The 22,600-nt window shown below is 45.9% G+C and overlaps 2 protein-coding genes across 3 annotated transcripts; one reads left to right on the forward strand and one right to left on the reverse strand.

The window, feature by feature from the left end:
- Positions 1 to 5,618: 5,618 nt before the first annotated feature.
- LOC136533481 (LRR receptor-like serine/threonine-protein kinase SIK1) lies at positions 5,619 to 12,778 on the forward strand. Its single transcript, XM_066526024.1, has 26 exons — positions 5,619 to 6,231; positions 6,822 to 6,893; positions 7,123 to 7,194; positions 7,297 to 7,368; positions 7,661 to 7,732; positions 7,943 to 8,014; positions 8,096 to 8,167; positions 8,256 to 8,327; positions 8,418 to 8,486; positions 8,603 to 8,674; positions 8,773 to 8,844; positions 8,926 to 8,997; positions 9,076 to 9,147; positions 9,232 to 9,303; positions 9,388 to 9,459; positions 9,569 to 9,640; positions 9,757 to 9,828; positions 9,905 to 9,976; positions 10,056 to 10,127; positions 10,214 to 10,285; positions 10,368 to 10,439; positions 10,523 to 10,593; positions 10,674 to 10,805; positions 10,917 to 11,255; positions 11,364 to 11,734; positions 12,174 to 12,778. The coding sequence occupies exons 1-26, from the start codon at positions 5,987 to 5,989 to the stop codon at positions 12,537 to 12,539; spliced, it is 2,961 nt and encodes a 986-aa protein (XP_066382121.1). The 5' UTR covers positions 5,619 to 5,986; the 3' UTR covers positions 12,540 to 12,778.
- A 2,334-nt stretch (positions 12,779 to 15,112) lies between these two features.
- On the reverse strand, positions 15,113 to 22,566 carry LOC136533482 (protein TPX2-like). Of its 2 annotated transcripts, none has more exons than XM_066526025.1 (15): positions 22,138 to 22,566; positions 20,515 to 20,652; positions 19,849 to 20,005; positions 19,295 to 19,403; positions 18,382 to 18,432; positions 17,978 to 18,099; positions 17,808 to 17,883; positions 16,891 to 17,003; positions 16,557 to 16,629; positions 16,368 to 16,433; positions 16,187 to 16,249; positions 16,029 to 16,109; positions 15,897 to 15,939; positions 15,700 to 15,790; positions 15,113 to 15,618 (listed from the first exon to the last, which is right to left on the reverse strand). In XM_066526025.1, the coding sequence occupies exons 1-13, from the start codon at positions 22,421 to 22,423 to the stop codon at positions 15,901 to 15,903; spliced, it is 1,374 nt and encodes a 457-aa protein (XP_066382122.1). In that variant the 5' UTR covers positions 22,424 to 22,566; the 3' UTR covers positions 15,113 to 15,618; positions 15,700 to 15,790; positions 15,897 to 15,900. The 2 variants fall into 2 exon arrangements, with proteins under 2 accessions (XP_066382122.1, XP_066382123.1); XM_066526026.1 differs by having other exon boundaries at positions 15,114 to 15,618; positions 16,557 to 16,626.
- Between the last annotated feature and the right edge of the window lie 34 nt (positions 22,567 to 22,600).

A 22,600-nucleotide genomic window follows, 5' to 3' on the forward strand; every position in this document is an offset into this window, starting at 1 on the left:
TTGGATGCTTTAAGACTAACACATTTTCAAGCTTATCATGTGTGTAGTAGTCTCATTGCAAGGAAAATAGAGTCCCCGGAGTTAAGCATCATACTTCAAATATCCACCACCTACTGCAAGTGGTATAAATTAAATTAGTTTCCACATGTGGTATTTCTAAACCGATATCATCATATTGATTTCACTTTGGTATTTATATACTTTCTTCATGCATTATATAGATTAATCTCCCTTGAGCATTAATTTGTTAATTATGCATAAACTACATTCTCCATCATATGTATGCATATATTTAGGGGGAGCTTAGTCTATGCAATGTGAGAGTCAAATTTTGTGACCTATTCCACTCCACATATAAAGGATCACAAAGTTTGACCCTCCCTTGTGCTGCTAATGTCTTCCTTTTCAGTGTTTGATTCCAAAGGGGGAGAATTTGTAGGACTAAAAGAAAGGCCGATCATAATAATTTACAAGTGGTAATGGTCTGAGAAAGGGAGAATAGTGGATTATGGAGTTAGGGGTAGGCTTAAATCCATAATGCCACATGGGACATTTGCAAGGGCAAGATAAGTTTCCAAAGATATTTACATGTGGTATCTTTTAGCATCATATAACCTTGGCCTTTGCATTGCATCCTAGCAAGTAAATAGTTTTAAATTCCAAATTTTTTATTATTTGCTTGCTTTTGTCGTGTTGTCATCAATCACCAAAAGAGGGAGATTGTATGGAAAATGGACCCTAGGCCCATTTACTTTGAATTTTGGTGTTTTATGACCAACACAACCAAATTGGATTAATAAATTTGCAAGTAATTGTTTTGTAGTTCAATAAGGTGCAAGACATGACTTAGACGAAGGCGACATGATAATCCCACGATCAACATCATAAGCAAGACCTTAGAAGCACAAGAAAAGACCCAAGATATCAAGCAAAGTCTAAGCACGAAGATAGGAACCAAGCCGGACGTAAGATCGCGAAGAAACGAGCTTGGCAGAGGTGACCGGACGCGGCCCTATGAGGACTAGACACGTCCGATCAGTTGCTCGGCAACAGCAGGCGTCAGCAGCAGTGATCGGATGCTAAGCAAGGCAGTGACCGGACACACGGACTTCACTGTTTATCATCGCATCACAACTCAGTGAGGATCGGACGCAGCAGCACTGGATGACCAGACACACAAAGTGCAGTGTCCGATCATGTCCAGAGAGGTTCTAGAGCGGCGCAAATATGACCGGACACGTTCGGTCGATGATGATCGGACTCGGCAGTGCGTCCGATCTCTACGCGCGTGCTCAACGGTCGGGATGACCAGACGCGTCTGGTCAGGACGACAGCAGCGTCCGGTCAGTAGCAGAAAGCTAGGTTTCGCCCCCAACGACTACTTTTTTCATGGGACTTATAAATAGACCCCCAATAGGCCATTTGAGGTGTGAAGAGCTGAGGAAACATACCAAGGGTGCTGATACACCATTTTAGTGATCTCCACTTGCATAATACTTAGTGATTCATTATGTAATTAGCGTAGATGCTTTGCGAAGTGCTTAGGTTGATTAGACCACCGCTTATAAACTTGCTCTAGGTTTAAGCCTAGTGTTTAGTGAGGTTTGCACATCTATTATCACTTGGTGCTTGCGCGCACCATTGTTGTACATCGGAGGGGCGTGTAGTCTTGCGAGATCACACCAACCGCGTTTGTGGTGTGGCCGCCACCGTATACCGAAGGAAACAAGGACCGCGGTGATTCGCCCGGAAGCTTGATAGTGAAGACGGCGGAGAGCATCCGGAAGAGGCTTGCAGGAAGGCACGTCGGAGACCCACTTGCGCGTGGGAAAGGTCCGAGGCTATCAATGGAGTTACTCGACCGGAAGCTTGGCCCTTGCGAGCGATTCCTTGCCAGGGGCTCCAACGAGAATTAGGGGAAAGCTTGAGCGCTTCTTGATACCTCGGTAAAAATACCGGAGTCATCGACGAGAGTTTGCACCTCTACCTCATCTTTACCTTCCGCATTTACATTGCTACCTTGGTTGTGTGCTTTACTTCCCTAGTTTAGTTGATAGGCTAGTTGATAGGATTGGAACATAGGTTGCATCAGTCTTTTGCGGTAGAGATAGCAACACACCTAGCAAAACCATAGTTGCATATTGAGAGAGATTACTTTCCTGCATAGGTTTTAACTAGGTAAAATTAGAGGCCTTAGTTAGAAGTGGAATGTTAAGTTACCTAATTCACCTCCCTTTTAGACGTCACGGTCCCTTACACTCATTTTATTTCTTATTGCCTGCTCGCTATGCTAGCAATTCTATTTGTTCCGTTAATCTTTATTTAGTGAAAACAAGTTAAAATAAGTTGTATTTAAGTTGTTGTTCACCAAACAAAAAGTTCAAGATTTTGTTATTCATAATTTCATTTATATGGTTTTATAAGTAAAATACATTTTCTTGTTAACCAGAATGTAGTCTACTAGCCAGATGCATGTAGTCATAAAGTGGTTTTGATTCATCAAAAAAAAAAAAGATTCTGGATCCTACGAGAATACGTATCTTTAACCAAAAACATCATAAATGTATTTTGTTATGTTAGACGTATCAAAATACATGTTTCAGTCGATGGTATAAAATATTTGGATAGAATGGATAGAAAATTTTCCATGGTATGAGGTCCAGTGCTTATGGGTGTTTTTGCATTTTCTGAGAGCTTTTCATCTACCAAAGCTTGATGGTATAAAGTACTTGGATAGAAAAGCTTGATGGTATAAAGTACGGATACGAAAATTTCCATCGTATGCTGTGTGTTTTAACTTTGTCAAAGTTTTTCAGAAACAATAAAAAACACATGATTCATCTCATTATCATTTGTCCAAGTCCAATACTGTAACGCCATGACGGCTAAGGATTACTCTATACGTTGAATGAACCATACCTGCTAATTAACTCTCTTACATTTTCGTCCTCGCCTCGCGCAAAACGATCGATTCGAAGTTAACAACTTCCTAGGTCCGGCCTTTTAAGTTGGCTCAGCTCTCCTCGAACATACAGTATGTACTAAACTTTGCTGCTACACCGCTTTTCCGCATGGCTGCAGTACCCCCAGGCTACAGTGTCGCGAATTCGGTCCAGCCTAACTGGCCCAATGGGCCGGGTCTCACATCCACCCACCCTCAAAGGATTCGACGTCCTCGTCGAACGCTGAACCAAGCTATCTAGTAGGACAAATGTCCAGAACCGAATCTCTTGGCCACGTTCGTATTTTCAGTTCCCGGACTGCTAATTAACTCTCTTGCGCTTTCGTCCTCGCTTCGCGCAAAAGGATCGATCCAGAGTTAATAGCCTCCCAGGTCCATCCTTTTAAGCTGACTCAGCTCTCCCAATTTCCAGCGTGACTAAACTTCGATGCTACAGCACCCCTGAAGCTACAGTGTCACAAATTCGGTCCGCCCCAACTGGTCAATGGGCTGGGTCTCACCAATACTTAGAACGACCCTAAATCCAATAGATTGTTGCCCCAACTTGCCAAAACTTGCCACAGAAATTTGGTCGCCTATTTAGATTGCTACTGCAACTCGCGACCCCGTGTCATGTACCCGCCTATCTTTTTTCTCGAACGTGCCGTGTAGCACGTATTTCATTAAGAGGAAGTAGACAACACCAAATCAAATAACAAACGGCTCAACACTAGGTAACCAAAGGTTTCCTAGGCGAGGAGAAGGAAGAAAAAACAGAAGCGAAAAAAACTAAAGAAATCTACGACGAAGCCCGGCTACTACCACAAGAGGGACTAAAAGCAACAACGGGCTGAGCGACAGCGAGCTAGTAAACTAGGCCATGGGCAATGATTGAACGACCTAGGGCGGGTACCCAGAGGTAGGCTAAACCTCAAGATCAACCCCCTCCACCAGTTGGATGCCCGCAATTGCGCAGCCTGTCGGGAAGAGCCTCCTGATTGCCTCGCGCTTGGACTCCGAGAGAGGCCCGCTGAATAGGGCCATGTACTCATCGAAATCGCCCTCCGCATCGGCCTGCGGCTCCTGATCCTGCTGGCGGACTCCCCATTTTGCCATCAACACGTTCTGGGCTTGCACGGTCGGGTTGGAGGTTCTACATCTGCTCTTGGCCGCAAGCCTTCCGCTACGATGTGGCGGTGAGAATGTGCATTCAACCACACGACGCCTCCTAGGAACACGGAGACGTGGAGGTTCGACCAAGATCGGCTCTGTGATGGTAGAGCAAAGCTGCGACTGAAGATACTGCGAGATTGCACCTGGTGACACCAGAGCTGGCGCCACAGCCGCCGCCGCACCCATGGGCGACAAGGCCACAGGCTAGGAAGGAACTCTGGACGACGTCCTCGCGTGGTCCGAGTGCTCCTCGTGCGAAGAAGGGGCTGAGCGAGATGGGCCAACGAGCTCCACATTGACGCAGCCGCCCCCCAATCGGGTGAAACATCCTCCAGATGTGCCCGCCCAGATGCTTCCCCAAGCTTGGGTCTCCCTGGGCGTCCGCAATGTGTCAGCAGGGACACATCAGGTGGTGGAGGTTGAGTGTTATGGCCTTCATCCTCAGTCGATGACCCACAGCTGGGCCTCAACAGCTCAACTCCATAGCTTCCGAATCCGGCACAAACGTCTGTGGCCAGTTCGTACCCGCCTATCTTGTGTCTCGTCTCCTGCGAACCTCAAGCCACATGGATCTCCACGAGCACTCCAATCCATTAATCCTTTCCTCATAAAAAAAAAACAAAACAAAAAAGAATCATTCTTTGTGCAAACCCTAATAATAACTAACACTAGCAGAGTACTGATCCCATGGAGCCACGAGCACATGCATGCATTTGGTGTGGTCTAAGCCTAAGACCGGCCAGGCTCTCCCCCAACCATGATTAATTAACCAATAATTGCGGCCATGACCATCTGCTTGCGCCTCCCCTTCTTCAATCATAATTCTTAAGCATCTCCCTTGACGAGCCATCCGTACGTCGGCCATGGCCGATAGGCGACAGCTCGCACGGCTGCACTGCACGTCTGCACGGCCGGTCTTCGTGGTCAGGCCTGGCCGGTGGGTGGTGACCGGTGACCACCACGACGACGAGGACACGCCGGCGCCGGCGCCGGCACTCTCACCAGTCGCCCGAGGCGCCGCGTGACCCTGTGGCTGGCCACGGGCCGGTACAGTACCAACCCGTACGCGCAGCGCGAGATGCCGCGCCGGCCCTGGACCACGGCGGCGGCCACACGAGAGGCCACAGGGTTCCGCGCCCGGGCACGATCCCAACCGACTGGCGGGCGGGTTCTTTTTACGCGCGCTCTTTAGCCCCTGACAGGTGGGCCAAGGATAGTGCGGCCGGCAGGCTTCAGCCGCTGACAGGTGGCGTCCGCTGCAGGTGGGACCACCGTGTCATTGAGGTCCCAGGCGGACGACCGCAGCGAGCCAAACGGTGGCGTGGAGGGGTTTTGATTTTTGAAAAATGAAAACAGGATGGCCACGGCCCACGGGCCCCTACAGGCTACACGTATGCCCGGGGCCCAGTCTCTGACGCGGTGGGCCCGGGACCGTCAGCCTTAACACCCCCTCCCTCCGTTTCTTTCTCTCTCCTACCACCACCACCCTATGCTATGCTCTGATGATCTGATCTCCCCCCGATTCTCGGCCCTCGCTCTCTCCTCGCTGCGCGCAGAGCAGCGGCTGCCCACCGAAAGCAACCACAGTCACGTCGCCATCGCCAGCGCCACCACAAAAACGCATCGCACGCAGAACCCCTCGCACTCCTACTCCCTCCCTGCCTCCGTCCCTCCTTGGTGGTGCCCGTCACATGAACATGGGCATGGAGCAGCAGCAGAAGCATTTGCGCCGGTGCTAGCTGCGACGTGAGCTCGTAGCGGCCAGTGGCAAGGACTTGTTGGCCCGCCCGGGTTCGCTGTTGCCGGAAAGGCGGTGGCTTTGGAGCAAGAAAGCGACGGTTGCGAAAGGTTCTTGCGGATTCGCGCTCGGGAATGGCAGCGAGGGCGGCTGCGGTGTCGGCGGCGGCGACGGCGGCGGTGCTGCTTATTGCGGCTGCGGTGTCGGCGTCGGCAGCGGCGGGAGGAGGGGACGGGGATGGGGACGGCCAGGCGCTGATGGCGGTCAAGGCGGGGTTCGGGAACGCGGCCAACGCGCTGGCGGACTGGGACGGCGGCCGCGACCACTGCACCTGGCGCGGCGTCGCCTGCGACGCCGCCTCCTTCGCCGTCGTCGGCCTGTGCGTGCGCTCTCCTCGACCTCTCCTCCTCCTCCTCCCGTGCTCTTGGAATCTTCTCGCCCCGCTTCCTGCATTTATTGCTCCGATTGGCTTCTTGCCATTATCCGCTTGATCGTTTCGGTGGCTTACAAGGCGTCTGATGCTGTTTGGTTGCGAGAGAAACGCTGTATCGTAGCTGATAAGCATGTTATGGTGATGTCTTTCCTGCGTTCTTGATCAGGAGGAAACACTGTTTTTGGGGGGAACAAGGAGCAGATGACACCTTGCCGCAGTTGTTCTTTCTTTTTCGCCATCGGAGCATGTTTCGGCCATTGAAGTTTTGTTCTCAAGACACTCCTTTGCCGTAGTACACCTTATGGCGCCGTTGGCTTTGCTGAAAAAACATGCCGAAAGATTGTTTTGGCTGATCGATTGAGAGGAAAATATTGTTCGGGTGAAAAAGAAATTGAGAAGTACAGATTATATCCGTACGGTGCTCTGTTTTTGTTGCTCATTTTGTCGGGGGAGAAGTAAAGGGTCGTTTTTTTTATTTGTTTGCTGAAAGAAAAGAAGAATCTTCTGATGAGATTGTTTGCTGTGGGAAAAAACAGGAACCTGTCAAATCTAAACCTCGGAGGGGAGATCTCGCCGGCTATAGGGCAGCTCAAGAGCCTACAGTTCGCGTAAGTGGGATGACTCGGAGAAACGTACAATTTCCTGCATCCGCCTGAGATTTTGTGCATTTGACTATACTCCTACCTGCATCTCTGTTTTTTAATCCTCATCTGATTTGACCCTTCGTGCCATGATGTGACACAGTTCTTTAGTACTATTTTATTTACTTTAAGCCGACACATCCTAGATTTAGCTTGCTGATTAGTTTATTTGTGTGCTAATGATTTGCTCGTGCAGGGATCTCAAGCTGAACAAGCTCACAGGCCAAATCCCAGATGAGATTGGGGATTGTGTCTCCTTAAAATATTTGTATGTCCCTAAATCAAGCAAGTCTTCTTTTATTGTGTTACAACCTTTTCGCTGTCGATTAGCCATTTTAAAATTGGTTTCTGTTTTTTCTTGTCTCCGCAGGGATTTGTCTGGAAACTTGCTGTATGGAGACATCCCCTTCTCCATCTCCAAGCTCAAGCAGCTTGAGGACCTGTAAGCTCTAGCTCTCTCTATTCCTGTTTCCTGACTGCATTTTACCAAGAGCTATGACTTTTAAGATATGGTCACTTTTGCACCCACCTATACTTGGGTATGTTACTGGTTACAGTAAAAATGGGAGGCAGTCGCATATGCTGCAGTCATGATTATAACTTGTGATGCAGACATTTGTTATGGTGCTAGAAATTTGCTTGTCTGTGTTTTGTGTCTTGCTAGTTGCTACCTACTCTTTCTAGTGCTTTTGTATTGCTGGTTTTTGTGACATTTTTCTCTCCTTTTTTGACAGGATTTTGAAGAACAACCAACTCACGGGACCCATCCCTTCCACATTGTCCCAGATTCCAAATCTCAAGACCTTGTGAGCTTCCTAGGACCTTTCTCTATCCGTGACCCTTTTACTTCTTTTGTGATTGCTGGACACATTTGGTGATTTATGTTCTGTTTGTTTCACCTACTTTTTTGTGCTTTAGTGCGCACACCAAAGGAATTTCCTTTTGTGTACATTTTTGCCAGTGCGACTTATTATGCTGTCTTGGTAATGAAATGTTCGTTTGTCCCTTTGTAATAGGGATCTGGCACAGAACAAGCTTACCGGCGACATCCCCAGGCTCATCTACTGGAATGAAGTACTGCAATACCTGTAAGAGCTCTACATCATTTTGTTTTGCCCACTGTAGAAGATGTTTCCAGGTGATAACATTTCTGTTATCTTGATCCTCAGAGGCTTGAGGGGTAACTCACTGACCGGAACTTTGTCACCTGATATGTGCCAACTGACTGGCCTGTGGTACTTGTAAGTTTACTGCTCTGCTCCATTGCATGTCCTGATGCATAAGCTGCAGCTTGATCTTATTGACATTGGTTGCCTTCCATATATACAGTGATGTTAGGGGGAACAATCTCACAGGAACAATTCCCGAGGGCATAGGGAACTGCACTAGCTTTGAGATTCTGTATGTTGGTTCTGGCAATTATGTTGGTGTTTTGGTTCTCCCAAGTTTAGGATGCTATGATGCGAATCTTCCTTTGTATTTGGCTTGCAGGGATATTTCATACAACCAAATCTCTGGAGAAATACCTTACAACATAGGTTACCTTCAAGTAGCCACACTGTAAGTCTTCCTGATGTCTTCAAATCTTCTATACTTCAGCAGTTCAGCAGACTTATGTCCTCATATATATGTACCACGCAATCCTTCGGTTTGATCCTTGCATTGTTGTTTTACAGGTCACTTCAAGGAAATAGACTGGTTGGCAAAATCCCAGAAGTGATTGGCCTCATGCAGGCTCTTGCTGTCCTGTGAGTACAAAAAACTCACACTTGAATCCATGCTTATTGGTTTCTTTATCTTTACTAGCCCATAATGAGTTCTTTTTTTTTCTAAAATTGTTTCTCAGAGACCTTAGCGAGAATGAACTGGTGGGACCAATTCCTCCGATACTTGGCAACCTGTCCTACACAGGCAAACTGTTAGTATCATCAACAATATTCTTCTTCCCCAAAGCTACCTCCTTTTCTTTTATTAATAGTTTGATCACCACTCGTTCCAGCTATTTACATGGCAACAAACTCACTGGACATATACCACCAGAACTGGGGAACATGAGTAAACTTAGCTACCTGTAAGTTACTCTTAACTAAATAATTTTGTGCTGCTGTTGTCTGTAATCTTAATGAAGGTCAATATTTGTTCCATCCAGGCAGCTGAATGACAATGAACTAGTGGGCACAATCCCAGCTGAGCTTGGCAAACTCACAGAGTTATTTGAATTGTAAGAACCTATCCTGTATGGAAGTATGCAAATTAGTGTCTATTTTGGTCTATGCAATTTCTGATAAGTTCTACATTTCTCTAGGAATCTTGCCAACAACAATCTTGAGGGTCATATTCCTGCAAACATCAGCTCTTGCAGTGCACTGAACAAATTGTAAGTTTGTAAGCATGCATTTGTCACAGTATTCAACAGAACAGCTATATGTTTCTCATACTATCATTTATGTTTTGTTCTCAGCAATGTGTATGGCAATAAACTGAATGGCTCTATCCCTGCTGATTTCCAGAAGTTGGAGAGTTTGACATACCTGTGAGTACATTTGCAGCAGTTTGCTTACAATTGTTGCACTTCACAACGCATTATTATTTCATTGTACCAGACCCTGACATGTAATTGAATTTCTTAAAAAAAATTACAGGAACCTTTCTTCAAACAATTTCAAAGGCCAGATTCCCTCTGAGCTTGGTCACATAGTCAACTTGGACACACTGTAAGGAGATCCATTTTATCGGTTACCTAGTGATATGAATTCTGAGTTACGTGTGAAGTTGCAGGCTTGCAGCGACTTCATTTTGATAACTACCTTCTTCCTTCATTGTGGCACAGAGATCTTTCCTACAATGAATTCTCTGGACCAGTCCCTCCTACCATTGGTGATCTCGAGCATCTTCTTGAATTGTATGTCGAGATCAACCTTTTAGAATTCTTATTATCTATGTGGATTGTTGCATAATGTCCACAACCGTTCATGCAGGAATTTGAGTAAAAACCATCTTACTGGATCTGTGCCTGCTGAATTTGGAAACTTGAGAAGTGTCCAAGTAATGTAAGTGAACATCCTTTGTGACGTGCTCTAGTAATCATGCAAACATATGATTCATCTGAACTATTCTTTAAATGTACAGTGACATCTCCAGCAACAACTTGTCTGGTTATCTCCCTGAAGAACTTGGACAGCTGCAAAACCTTGATAGCTTGTGAGTTCTCCTTCGTGGTACTATTATGTTGAATTTCTACTGCATACTGCATTAGAATTCTACTAAACTGTGATTTTATTGCACAGGATTCTTAACAACAACAATTTGGTTGGGGAGATCCCTGCTCAACTGGCTAACTGCTTCAGCTTAATTACCTTGTATGTTTTTTGTGCTAACTTTGTCCTAACAGCATGGTTAATTAATTCCCCAGCATTAAGACATGTGTTATTTTCATTTCAGAAATTTATCATACAACAACTTTACTGGACATGTCCCATCGGCAAAAAACTTCTCAAAGTTCCCAATGGAAAGGTATAAACAAATGGCTCTCTCTGTGGTGTTTGATATTCCTTATTGAATCATAGTTTCTAATAGGAACCCATATCTAAATGCAGCTTCGTGGGTAATCCGATGCTCCATGTGTACTGCCAAGACTCCAGCTGTGGACATTCTCACGGAACAAAAGGTACCAAACAAGTCCTGTGCAGCCACTGGTCTATTTATGTCTAAGTTCTAACTCAAGCTTTTATATAACTTTTACTCCAGTTAATATCTCTCGGACGGCGGTTGCTTGCATTATCTTAGGCTTCATCATATTACTCTGCATTATGCTGCTGGCAATATACAAAACCAATCATCCACAGCCACATGAGAAAGGATCTGACAAGCCAGTGCAAGGTTTGTGCATATGCCAGTCACCCCCTGAATAGCAATATACTATTCCAGAGCCATGTCCAAATATGTTAAGTTGTTAACACTCATCTATTACTTTTCTTGATCATATTTCAGGAAACCCAAAGCTAGTAGTTCTTCAAATGGACATGGCTGTCCATACCTATGAAGAAATTATGAGGTTGACTGAGAATTTGAGCGAGAAATACATCATTGGTTATGGGGCATCAAGTACTGTGTACAAATGTTATCTCAAGAGCAGCAAGGCCATCGCTGTCAAACGGCTTTACAGTCAGTATAACCACAGCCTCCGTGAGTTTGAGACAGAACTGGAGACGATCGGTAGCATCCGACACAGGAATCTCGTCAGCCTTCATGGCTTCTCACTCTCCCCTCATGGAAACCTGCTTTTCTACGATTACATGGAAAATGGTTCCCTGTGGGATCTTCTTCATGGTTAGGATTCCTGAGCTTTTATTCTTGTTGCTTCCTTCCATGCACTTTTTTGCAGCTCTGCCTCATTCAACGCATCTCTTGACTCCGATAACCCACGGTCATTTTCAGGTCCATCAAAGAAGGTGAAGCTTGATTGGGACACAAGGCTGAAGATTGCGGTGGGTGCTGCGCAAGGACTGGCCTATCTCCACCATGATTGCAACCCTCGCATAATCCACAGGGATGTCAAGTCCTCAAACATCCTGCTCGACGAGAACTTCGAAGCGCACCTCTCTGATTTCGGCATTGCCAAATGTGTCCCGGCTGCCAAGTCCCATGCCTCCACCTACGTGCTAGGAACCATTGGCTACATTGATCCAGAGTATGCCCGCACGTCGAGGCTCAATGAGAAATCGGATGTCTACAGCTTCGGCATCGTCCTTCTGGAGCTGCTCACCGGGAAGAAGGCTGTAGACAATGAATCCAACTTGCACCAATTGGTAGTCGTCCCCTTACTGAACTCCTTTACCAGATCCTCTTTTAATTGTTTTTATAGATCACATGCCAGTGAATGCTGAACAATGAAAATACTGTGATGCGATGTAGATCTATAATAGTGAAATACTGAAATGGAATGGTTTGCCTTGCATATGAGTGATAATACTATGGCCTCGTTTAGTTGGCGAAATTTTTTTGGGAAATGATACTGTAGTACTTTCGTTGTTATTTGGCGATTAGTGTCCAATCATAGTCTAATTAGGCTTAAAAGATTCGTCTCGTGAATTTCGTCTAAACTGTGTAATTAGTTTTATTTTTTATTTATATTTAATGCTTCGTGCATGCGTCCAAAGATTCGATGTGACGAAGAATCTTGGAAAATTTTGCAAAATTTTGGGAACTAAACGGTACCTATATATGTTTTCTGCATTGCATGTGTAGATACTCTCAAAAGCTGACGACAACACGGTGATGGAGGCTGTGGACTCGGAGGTGTCAGTGACGTGCACGGACATGAACCTGGTCCGGAAGGCCTTCCAGCTGGCCCTGCTGTGCACCAAGCGGCACCCCGTGGACCGGCCGACCATGCACGAGGTGGCGAGGGTGCTGCTCTCCCTGCTGCCGGCGCCGCCTGCTGCCAAGCCTCCCGCGACGAAGGCGGCAGCCGGCGACTACACGCGCTTCCTCGCAACGGCGGCCGACATGAAGCATGTCGGCGTGTCTGACGACATCGGCGACAACAGCTCCTCCGACGAGCAGTGGTTCGTGCGGTTCGGCGAGGTCATATCCAAGCACACACTGTCATGATCCTCCCTCTCGCTCACTCCCCAGAAAATTTTCTCCCAAGTAGAGATCGAAGCAAGGAGGTAGTAAAAGCATAGTAGCACAGTGCAGGAAATAGACGTAGGATTATGAGATCACGGTAGATGGAGACGATCGATGCCACCATTGTTCTTGTGGATGTCGGTTTAGAAGTTGTCCAAAATGGAAGAAGCAGGAGGCAACTCTGCTGCTGCTGCTAGGACGGATTTGCAGTGGTTGGTTCATTGGTTGTCCTTGGTGTAATCACACGGCACGAGGTGTCCCGTGAACGCCATGAATCTGAGCCCATTTATGCGTCCGCGATCCAGCAGAGACCGGACGTGAGTTTCTTGGATCCTGGAAGGAACCGCATTGAATCGAACCATGCAACCTGCATTGGACTGGGTCGTTGTAAATGAAATGCATCGCCGTTTTTTTGGCTGCTATTTATGAGCTGCCCTGCGGCTCCCTTCCCCTGCTGTGTACGTTTCTGTTGTATCAGTGTATGGGTATGGCTGCAACTGAATTTATGCCTGCTTGGCTGGCTCACCGTCCTGCTTGTGCTTGACCTGAGTAGCTGCCAGCACTTCCGGGCGAACTCAGCAAGGGTGAAAACTTTGCACTGAAAGGGTGAACCCTTGGCTGTGTGTTTCTACTCTGCTAGAATCCTTGCTCTGGAGGCCGTGTCGAAGCCCTTTCTGTTACAGTACTACACACAGGCCGGCCGGACCGGCCGTTTCGCGAGTGGTCGAGCTCTGTCTCGTCTGCTAGTCAATGGCAGTTCTGCAACTGCAAGCAACTGTACTCTCGGCCTTCTCCGATTAGACCCATCCATGCGACCTGCCGGCATCCGGCAGACGGGCGCTGCTCGCTTTGAGGTGGAGCATGGAAGGCTTCTGTTAGCAGCAGGTACAGGGGCAGAGCCATGTAGCTGACAGCGCACGCGCCGTGCGTGACGCGTCGACGCGCACAGAGCGCGCCACTGCCTGCCCACTGGCATGTCTCCTGGTCCTGGCGCCAGTCAACTATGGTGACTGCACTGTGCGCCACCGATGCAGCTCACGACGAGGCGGCCCCCGAACAGTGTCACCTCGTGCCGGCATGGAGCGCGACTGGTCGACAGGAGCATCGCGCAGCAGAGCACCAGTGCGCCACAGGAACGAACGCTCGCGCGCGCGCCCGTGAGGCGGCGGCCTGGAACGGAGGCGCGGCCCAATGAGGCAACGAGTCTTAGGAATATCGCAGCGGCCAGCCGACGGGGCGGGGTCCGCGGGCGACGCGACGTGGGGAGTGAGCAGAGCAGGTGTCGGGGGCCGTGATGGGACAAACCGATGTGCGCACTTGACCGGCGACCCAACCCTGGGTGGCTGGGTCCCTGACCCTGAGCCGCACTGCCACCGGGCACGCACGGCGCCGGCTAGCACTGCTCGGCTCGGCTCGACACAACTGTGAACCAGGTCACTAGGAGACCGGGTGCCTATTCGGCTCAGGATTATTTACCACTGACTGGTTTGATATAAGAGAAAAATACTATTTCAACTTATAATTAACGATCATATACGAGCAAGCGAACAGGCTCCGACGTACTCCGGCAGAGATTCCTGCTGCCACCATCGACAGTAACAGCGAAATCTTGCTCCAGTGCACCCGCAAGTTTTGTCTGTAGGCTACGCAGGTGATTTGTCTGTGGCGGTTACCACGCATTGAGATTCGAGAATGAGAAGCACGGCGAAGAACCTCGCCAGGTAATCGCAGCATGTTAGCTTTGCAGGACTGCGCTTTGTTCGTGGCTCCCTCGTGGCAACGGGATGTACCCGTCGGTATCACCGGAACATTCTCTTCCCTGCTACGGAGAATTCATTCCGTCTCCGTCCTCGTTAACTGTCTCGGGTATAGATTTTTGTCCATCCATATCCGATAAACAAGGACACTTGGGGTCGCAGCTTTACAATCGGAGACGTTTCTTCTTCACCCGGATATAAGTGTCGAAGTCTCGGAGATGCCGAGGAGAAGGAGCGAGATTACGAGGAAGACGAGCAAAGGTGGCAGAGAGACCGAATTGAGGAAGCGAGGGACACAAGCGCTCGTGAGACAGACGTGCTTGTGCTGCTGGTGGAGATGATGAGGAAAAATTAAACTAGGGTTCCTAGAACACACAAACTATATATATAATTGTTCAGATTTGAGCAAAAATAACTATGTTGAGCTTCTTTGAACCTAATACTCGCATGACAGCTCAAATAGTCGGGTTCCCCAACGGGTAACGGGGACGGGTAAACAGGGAACGTTCTCGTACCCGCTATACCCGTTGGGGATAGATTCTTACCAATTTAGATGCCCATAGGTAAAGATATGATTCCATCCCCGTCTCCTAATGAACCAGATACCCGTCGAGTATCGGGCCCGTTGCCATCTTGGCCCTCAAGGCGTTAAACCTCCAGGGGGACCGGGAGAGCCGGCCATGCGTGGACTAGGCAGCTCTCCGAGGCCTCAGGCCTCAGCAGTCACCAGTCAGCACCAGCGGCAGGCCGGCAGCACTGCTCACATCGACTGTGATCCAGCCAGGAGATTCCTGGCGCTGGCACTACTGTTGACAGCAGCAACGAAATTTTTGTCCTGAACCGCACAGCGCGATCCTGGGAGCTGAGCTTGGATGCATTTGGAGAACATGGGGGCATGGCGAAGACGAAGAAGAGCACGACCTTGCCAAGGCGATTGCAATATGTTACACTTTGGAGTCGCCGCGGAACGCCGCAGGACTGCAGATACACCGGGTGAGACGCCCCCACAGTGACACTATGCGCTATGGTTTCTCTCTTGCTGTACAAAAAAAGCTTCCCATCACAGCCATGGCTCATTGGCTCCGGGCAGCTGAGAGACAATGGTAAACTGCAGCGGCCCAGCGGCAGCAACTCTATGGCCGCGACGACAAACGGTGCTCCACACCCGGTGACGCCGGACGACGCACCTCAGTGATGGTGCCCTAATGTCAGATAATGTATGGCTTCATCTTGTTATTCAAAACGAAGAGGATGTGAGCTTCCTTCTAGTCTAACTGTCCAAAACACCAAAACAAACGCTCGGCCTGCACACGAGTTTAGGGGGTGCACTGTCAACACGACAACGCAATTATATCAGTGGCGATGCTGATGCAGTAAATATGTACCTTTCTGCCGGTGGAGAGACGTTGAGTCTGCATCAGGCACTAACTATCAAAAGAGAAATCCTGTATATTCTACTTCGTCATTGACGCGGGTCTGGAAAGGGAAAACAAATGGAAGGGTGTCTGTCATGCATTAAAAGAGACTTAGTGAAGCAAACATGATTATCTCATCAAGTAGAAGGACATTGCCGGGTACTTACCAGACTAGCAGTGCATGTTACCGTTCATGTTCTCTTTGCAGTCCTTGCAATACAATAAAAGAGACCTTTGAGCGCTTCGAATTGAGATGCAAGAACAAGTACAAACAAGAAGTGAATAGGAAACAAGACAACCTTGGTAGTGATATAATTTGGCAGATCACTGATCTGACGCCCTACTCCACGATTTTGGTGTGCTCCCGCAGTTAACGAAAGCTTCCAAAATTATTCAAGCAAATGTCAGCGTAATCAACGTGGTGACGAGCCTTCCATGTTATTATATGCATACAAACCTTGTTAAATAGTTCAGACAATGGAGCTGCATTGCCTTTCCTCCCTGTTGATAGGTTAAATTCCTACGGTTTGAAATCACAAGATGCAGATATTTTGAGAAATCGAGGGGTTATACATTCTTTCAGTCACGAGCAATAAAGAAAATATAGAAGGGAAAATGAGTACCACTACAAAAATTACCTTTGGCAAAGTTGTATTCTTTTTTGCACATCGAAATCCACCAACATCACCTTTGCTCGCCAAAATCTGTTTTCACAGAAGAAGGTACAAGATGAACCAGTTACATTTGCTGTATGAATATACTGAAGGACAGGAACCATCATAAAATGAGCTCACAAATAGACAGAAGATATTATTAATGGCAGCAACCTTTCTATCCAACGGCCGGGCCTTAAATTTAAACAGATCATCTCTGCAATCTTCGGGTTTGTTATCTACACTGCTACAAGACAACAGTGAAAGCATGCATAAGTTCATTTGTTAATAGACAAAAGGTTGCAGAAATGGATCTTATAACATCATGCCTAGGTGCTGCATAGAGTGATCACAAAAAGGAATCTTATTGATCACCTTTTGCTAGATCAAATCATGCCTTGAAAGATGCAATTGATTGATTAGGTGTTTTTAACATCTCATAACAGTGCGACAGTAGTAGAATTTGGGTAGTCTGCTGAAAAAAAAAGTACACATAAAACAGACTTACCTCTTAAGATGCCTTGCATGATTGGATGTACATGCTGGCACATTTGACCCAACATCCTCATATTGCCTGCTTGCATGCAGATGACTAGTAGCCCAAAGAGGTTGAACTACCTGCTAGAGATCAAATTTTTCAAATTGAACCAGAAACTAAACATACAACATTACAGCTGTACAAGAAAGAGAGTAAAGCATTTAGATATGGTAAATCCAGTAGCTTAGCGACTGTTCCTAAAAGGCAGACCAACTCGACTACTAGGGAAAAAATAGGAGCAAATAGAACATCTTCAACTATGAAATTTGATTAAATAACAGAAGGCAAAGCTAATTCAGGCAGTGAATCAGTGATGTACAAATGTATTGCTTTCCCTGAACGCAAAACTCGACTGGTGATGGAAGAAACACCCCCACGGCATCATAATTAAGAAGGGACCGCATGACCCCGGTCAAGAACTCAAACCCTGGCCCATGACCATTTATAGGGCCAAACCGAACTTGGGCTGGCTTACACCGTTACCCAGGCTGGCGCAGTGCACCGTTACCTGGGCCGGCGACGCACCAGAGCCACAGCCAGCGAGCACAGCGAGGGGGATTTTTTTGGGTGCAATACTGGGTTTCAATCCCCAGTAGGTGGGCACAACCATTGCCAGCCACACCACTGAGCTATCGCTCAATTTGCTCCCTGGGCACAATAGTCCAGATCATTATAAAATCATTCATTTCTTGGGAGGTAAATTTAATAAAATCACACCTAGGATATTAGATTAACAGTCTTCCACAGATCATGCTGCTGGGAAGCGTATCTCAACTAAGCATATATTCCTGGAAGCCAATTTGCTCATTATTTTTCAAGGTTGTGAGACTAATTTAAATGTAATTCATAATCAATTAAAGGATTAAGAAATGCATGATGTTCCCAACCTTTCTAGTTGATGCCACTTGGACTGTAGGAGCATATGGTGCAATCCGTTGATTTAACTGCTTTGGATTAGTTGGCCTGACAAGTTACAGGTAAATGTTTCAAAACTACCATAATGGAAGTACCTTATATTTGGAAATAAAAACATGAAATCAAGAGAAAATGACTTTACACTGATCTTAGAGCCTTTGACCTCTCCGCTCTTAGCTTTGTTGCCAAATCAGGTGATCTAGGAATTGTAATCTTCAATCTGGGCAGACCAGCGGGCCGATCCATGTTACGATTCATAACGTTCTGTCGAATCCATAAGAATGTTGTCAAGCAAGATTTAAGGGAGAGAGGAGAACTAATAGATGTTTTGTAACATAACAGCAATATCTTTTCAGACAGCGATTTAATACAAAGCACAGCAGCAGCAACTAGTTGCAAAACTAGCAAGTATATGTGTCTATTTCTTTTTTAAAGAAATATAATTAAGGAGACTCAGAGAACTGCATCGTTACAACACCTGAAAGAGAACCAGCATAACGTGTCGATTTATAATCAATTTAAACAGATGGTTTTCGGAGCTTTTACCTTTGCATGATTTTTATGAATAAACTCATGCTGGGTAGCAGTAGCAGCAGCCTGTACCACAAGCGAATAGCTTCAGTAGAGAGCAAGAAGCAAAGTTATTCAATAAAATAGTAGCAACTAATCAATTTGTACCTTTAGGCTCACAAAAATAACTCAAGATAGCAATTGACTATGCAGTATCTACATCTAACTAAATGTATCAAACAATGTCACTCCATTCCAAATTATAAGACGTTTTAGCTTTTCTAGATACACAGCTTTTGCTATGTGTGTGTGTATATATATATATATATATATATATATATATATATATATATAAATAAATATATAATATGTCTAGATGCATAGTAAAAACAATGTATCTAGAAAAAACAAAAAGTCTTATAATTTGGAATGGAGGGAGTAGTTCACATCAAGATGAATTTTTTTCCCAGAATTAGAAGTTATTGCATATTTCCAATTTCTGAAACTGTTGCTACTTCCAGTAACATAAATCTCAAATTCTACGGGAAGAAAACTAGGATTTCCGTTCAAAACACAGAAATAATATGCAAGACTTATAAATGCAACAGAGAACCCATAACATTTTGCATGTTGACTAAGCATCAAAACATGCGATATGCTACTTAGGAGTCAAGTTATATTCATTTCGGTGCCAACACTGGAGAGCACAGCTAAAACAAATGACAACGCCACTTGTAGAGGAGAACATTAGCCACTCTTTTTGTGAAAAAAATACTTGCTTCCAAGTGGAAACAAATGAAACTACCACTTGGTAGAGAGGACATTAAAAAGCTCACTAGCTGTTGTGTTTGACATCATTAAAAAATTGTAAATTAGTTCAGAGTTCAAAAAAAACAAGAACATGAAAATTTGGCAAATGTCACATCTCCACATGAAAACTGTACAATACCTTGTTGAGATGCCCATTCTCTAATCTCTGTCTTTTCGCAGATTGGTATGTGCAATCGATTGAGCTTACAGTACTTTTCTCGCTTCTAACTCCCACTAGCTTTTTACTCCTGAAAACAGATCAAATTGAGATTAAAAAAAAGGTATTCACAAACCTGATGGTGAAGTATTTGTTTAGTTAGCTAAAAAAGACAGATGCCACAAATTTGACATTCGTTGAAAGCTAATTCAGTAGCAGATAATAGTAAGAGATGCTTGAGTTTGGGGACACTGTGAAAGGAGAATGGAAAAGGAAAAGGTGAAAAATAATGTGGACAAAATACTTGTGATTGTAATATTGAAATACACTCGGTGCTAAAGACACATATTTCACAACTTATGGTTCATCTACATGAACAAACCAAACAGCACATATAGTGCAAGTTGGTTAAATAAATATAAGGATTTAAGTTAGAAAGGTGCCTCACAGAATCAACCATCATGATGCTATTTCAAATTATTTTATAGTCAGTCCACATAAACTTCACAAAAGTCAGCAAGTTTAATATTACTTACTGTGTCAGATTCTTTACTTCCACTTGTCTGTTTTGCCTCGCCAATTGACTGGCTGTAGGCTTCATCAGTGTGGAGCCTCTCAAGGAAGTGCCCTTCATGGTAGTTCGAAAGCGAGATTTGTGTTCATTTTCCGATGCACCATTGCATGGTTTTCGCCCTATTTTAGCAGTAAAGAACCATAAATAATTTAAACTTCTATAAGAAATCAAAGAAAATATAGAAGCACACAGCTGGTAAACAGGCTCGATTTCAGGCAATCAGTGAAAGGGTTCCTATGTGTTAGGAAAATGATTCAAGAGTTTGTTCAGTCCTTTTAGGTGTTTGAAATTCTGTCTATTGCCAAGCTAGGGATAGGCATATTGTCAGAAGATGTCAATTTGTAATCTAGCAAGCACCTTTTCATCAATAAAAGGATTTATCAAGGTATCAACATTTTTTTCAAGAAAGCTTGGGGTCCTTGTGTTTTCTGCTACTATGATTCCAATGACTCTAGCAATGCTCAGAATTAACTGTAACACCCAAGCATGAACGAAAGGAGCACATAAACACTGATTCAACCACTTATTTAGTAAAATGTAATATAGATGATAACTGGATCATCAAACAGATTAGAAACGAAATAGTGAACTTCAGGAAACTCAATGCTAGAATTTAGATTTTCAAGACCTTCGAATCGATGGATTTTTTGCTCCACGCCACTGGAACATTCATGAGAAGCTGTAGAACAATGCAAAGCATTTGTATCTGCAATGCTTCTGATGGTTTGTAATCCAAGGTCTTCAACTAACATCTTGGTAATTAAGGCTGCAGAAACAAAAAGATGAAAGGTTAGTGATATATTTACTAGGAATACAAAGAAAAATAAAGTAACATGCGAAACATTTCTGTACAAGGAATCCATCAACAATTATCATTGCAAGTTTCCATGATTTTGCATTTAAAACATCACTGTACTGAATCATGCAGAAAAAAAAGAAAAAAAAAACTAAGTCATTTTGAAATCCTCTCTAGAAGATGTAGGCATCACTATTATTCCCATCAGACAGTGTTACAGAAAAATGAAAAGCAGCTATACTCATGAAACCACGTAAAAGCCCAACGTGGTGATACACTGGTACCCCCTCAGCTGTATCATTTTATCTCTGATATCTAAAGAGCTTCTTCCATAATAACTAGCAGCCAACTTCTCAACCACATAGCTGGCAACAGCAAGTGCATGAGCTTTCTAATGACATTATGAAATGACATCATAACAATAAGTGATGTGGACACATGCAAATGTGATCCCCAATTATTATTATTATTTTGTCATTCGCACTCACTTTGTATCTTTTTTTCTTCTTGTGTCAAGGTAATATTCTGGTTCTGGGCTTCTGACAATCAAGCTCCTCTATATGTCTACACCAGTTTAATAACTAGAAACTGGAGACCTCCATGCAAACATTTTAATCATGGAATTTTATCCTAGATGGGTAACATTTGACCATCATAGCTCAACCCCAACACTGAGAAACAGTCAGCTTCTCACAAATTTCCTAACGGTCAATGGGCTTAACATGGGGACAAATTCAACTTTGCACCAGGATTTCTCCGAGCGCTGAAAAGATCAAATGGCGCCTATCTGTCCATTCTACCCCTGAAAACACTACCAATAACGACTCCGTAACCATCTCCGATCATTTATGCATTGAGGCGGACTGTACAACAATAATAGTAAGAGAACAAAAAAATTCTCGCGAAATGGCCCATTTCCTAAATCCATCAAATTCCCCCATAAGACCCTATTTGGATCCCCATGGCAAAAAAAAAAGGGGCTAAAAGTTTTGCCATGAGGATCAGACAGGGGCTAAAAGTGAGCAAATGGCTAAAAACTGGGCTAAAATCTGTGGCTCCCAAAGAGGCCCTAAAGTGGGCTAAACTCCCTCGGGGCGAGCCCTGGACACCCCCATACCCTTCGCCGCTCGCATGCATGGCTGTGCATCGATAATTAAATGAGGGCAAATAAGTCATTGTAAATTAGACGACTAAAGTTTACCATGGATCCAAACAGTCCCGAATGACTCAAGTTCAGGGGCTATACTTTAGTCTTTGGACCGGCCATCCAAACACCACCTAAACCTGCGGTGACACATCGGAGGCGGAATGCTGGAGCGTCGCATTTCAAACGCAAGAGTCGATCGCACGGGACAACCCCCATTCTCGTTATCCCGTATGACCCCGAATCAAAGCCCTCAGCGCGCGGAGACACAAAGCATGAAATCGCAAGGCGAGGGAGGGGAGAGCACGCACGAGAGGGTGGGTAGCTGGGGGCGGAGGCGAACCACTCCTGCGCCGCAGCGGCATCCCGCGGCGCCTCCTCCTGGGTGAGGTCGAACCACCTGGGCGCGTCGAACTCGTAGTCCAGGTCCACCTGGAACCACGTGACATCCATGATCATCACCCCCTCGCGCCCGCCTCCGCCGTCGTCCATGCCCCCCGCCTCCTCCTCCCCCTCTCCCACCCCGCCGCCGCCGCCGCCGGGCGAGGACGGGGCGGATGAGGCGGCGTCGCACATCTCCTCGTCGTCGCTGTCCATGCCGGGATGACGGGGCGTACCGGCCTCTATCGCCCGTCCACGCCGGGACGGGCACGGCGGCGGGCGGCGGACGGCGGCGAGGTGTTTGAAGGCTGGCCTGGCCGAAGGGAGAAGGGAAAGCCGAGGGAATTTGAAATGCGGGGTTCGGCACGGACCTCGGGCTTCGGTGTGTGCAGG

This window comes from Miscanthus floridulus, unplaced genomic scaffold (assembly GCF_019320115.1).
Source record: "Miscanthus floridulus cultivar M001 unplaced genomic scaffold, ASM1932011v1 fs_896_3_4, whole genome shotgun sequence".
Lineage (NCBI taxonomy): Eukaryota > Viridiplantae > Streptophyta > Magnoliopsida > Poales > Poaceae > Miscanthus > Miscanthus floridulus.

Bases quoted from the DNA above. Each gene is read 5' to 3' on its own strand.
- LOC136533482 (XM_066526025.1), bottom strand. From the start codon at position 22,423: ATGGACAGCGACGACGAGGAGATGTGCGACGCCGCCTCATCCGCCCCG. The intron at 16,250-16,367 runs GTAATTTTTGTA...TTCAAACCGTAG, and splicing joins AGAATACAACTTTGCCAAAG to GAATTTAACCTATCAACAGG. The intron at 16,110-16,186 runs GTTTGTATGCAT...TAATTTTGGAAG, and splicing joins TGTCTGAACTATTTAACAAG to CTTTCGTTAACTGCGGGAGC.
- LOC136533481 (XM_066526024.1), top strand. From the start codon at position 5,987: ATGGCAGCGAGGGCGGCTGCGGTGTCGGCGGCGGCGACGGCGGCGGTG. The intron at 9,829-9,904 runs GTATGTCGAGAT...CCGTTCATGCAG, and splicing joins CTCGAGCATCTTCTTGAATT to GAATTTGAGTAAAAACCATC. The intron at 10,128-10,213 runs GTGAGTTCTCCT...TTTATTGCACAG, and splicing joins CTGCAAAACCTTGATAGCTT to GATTCTTAACAACAACAATT.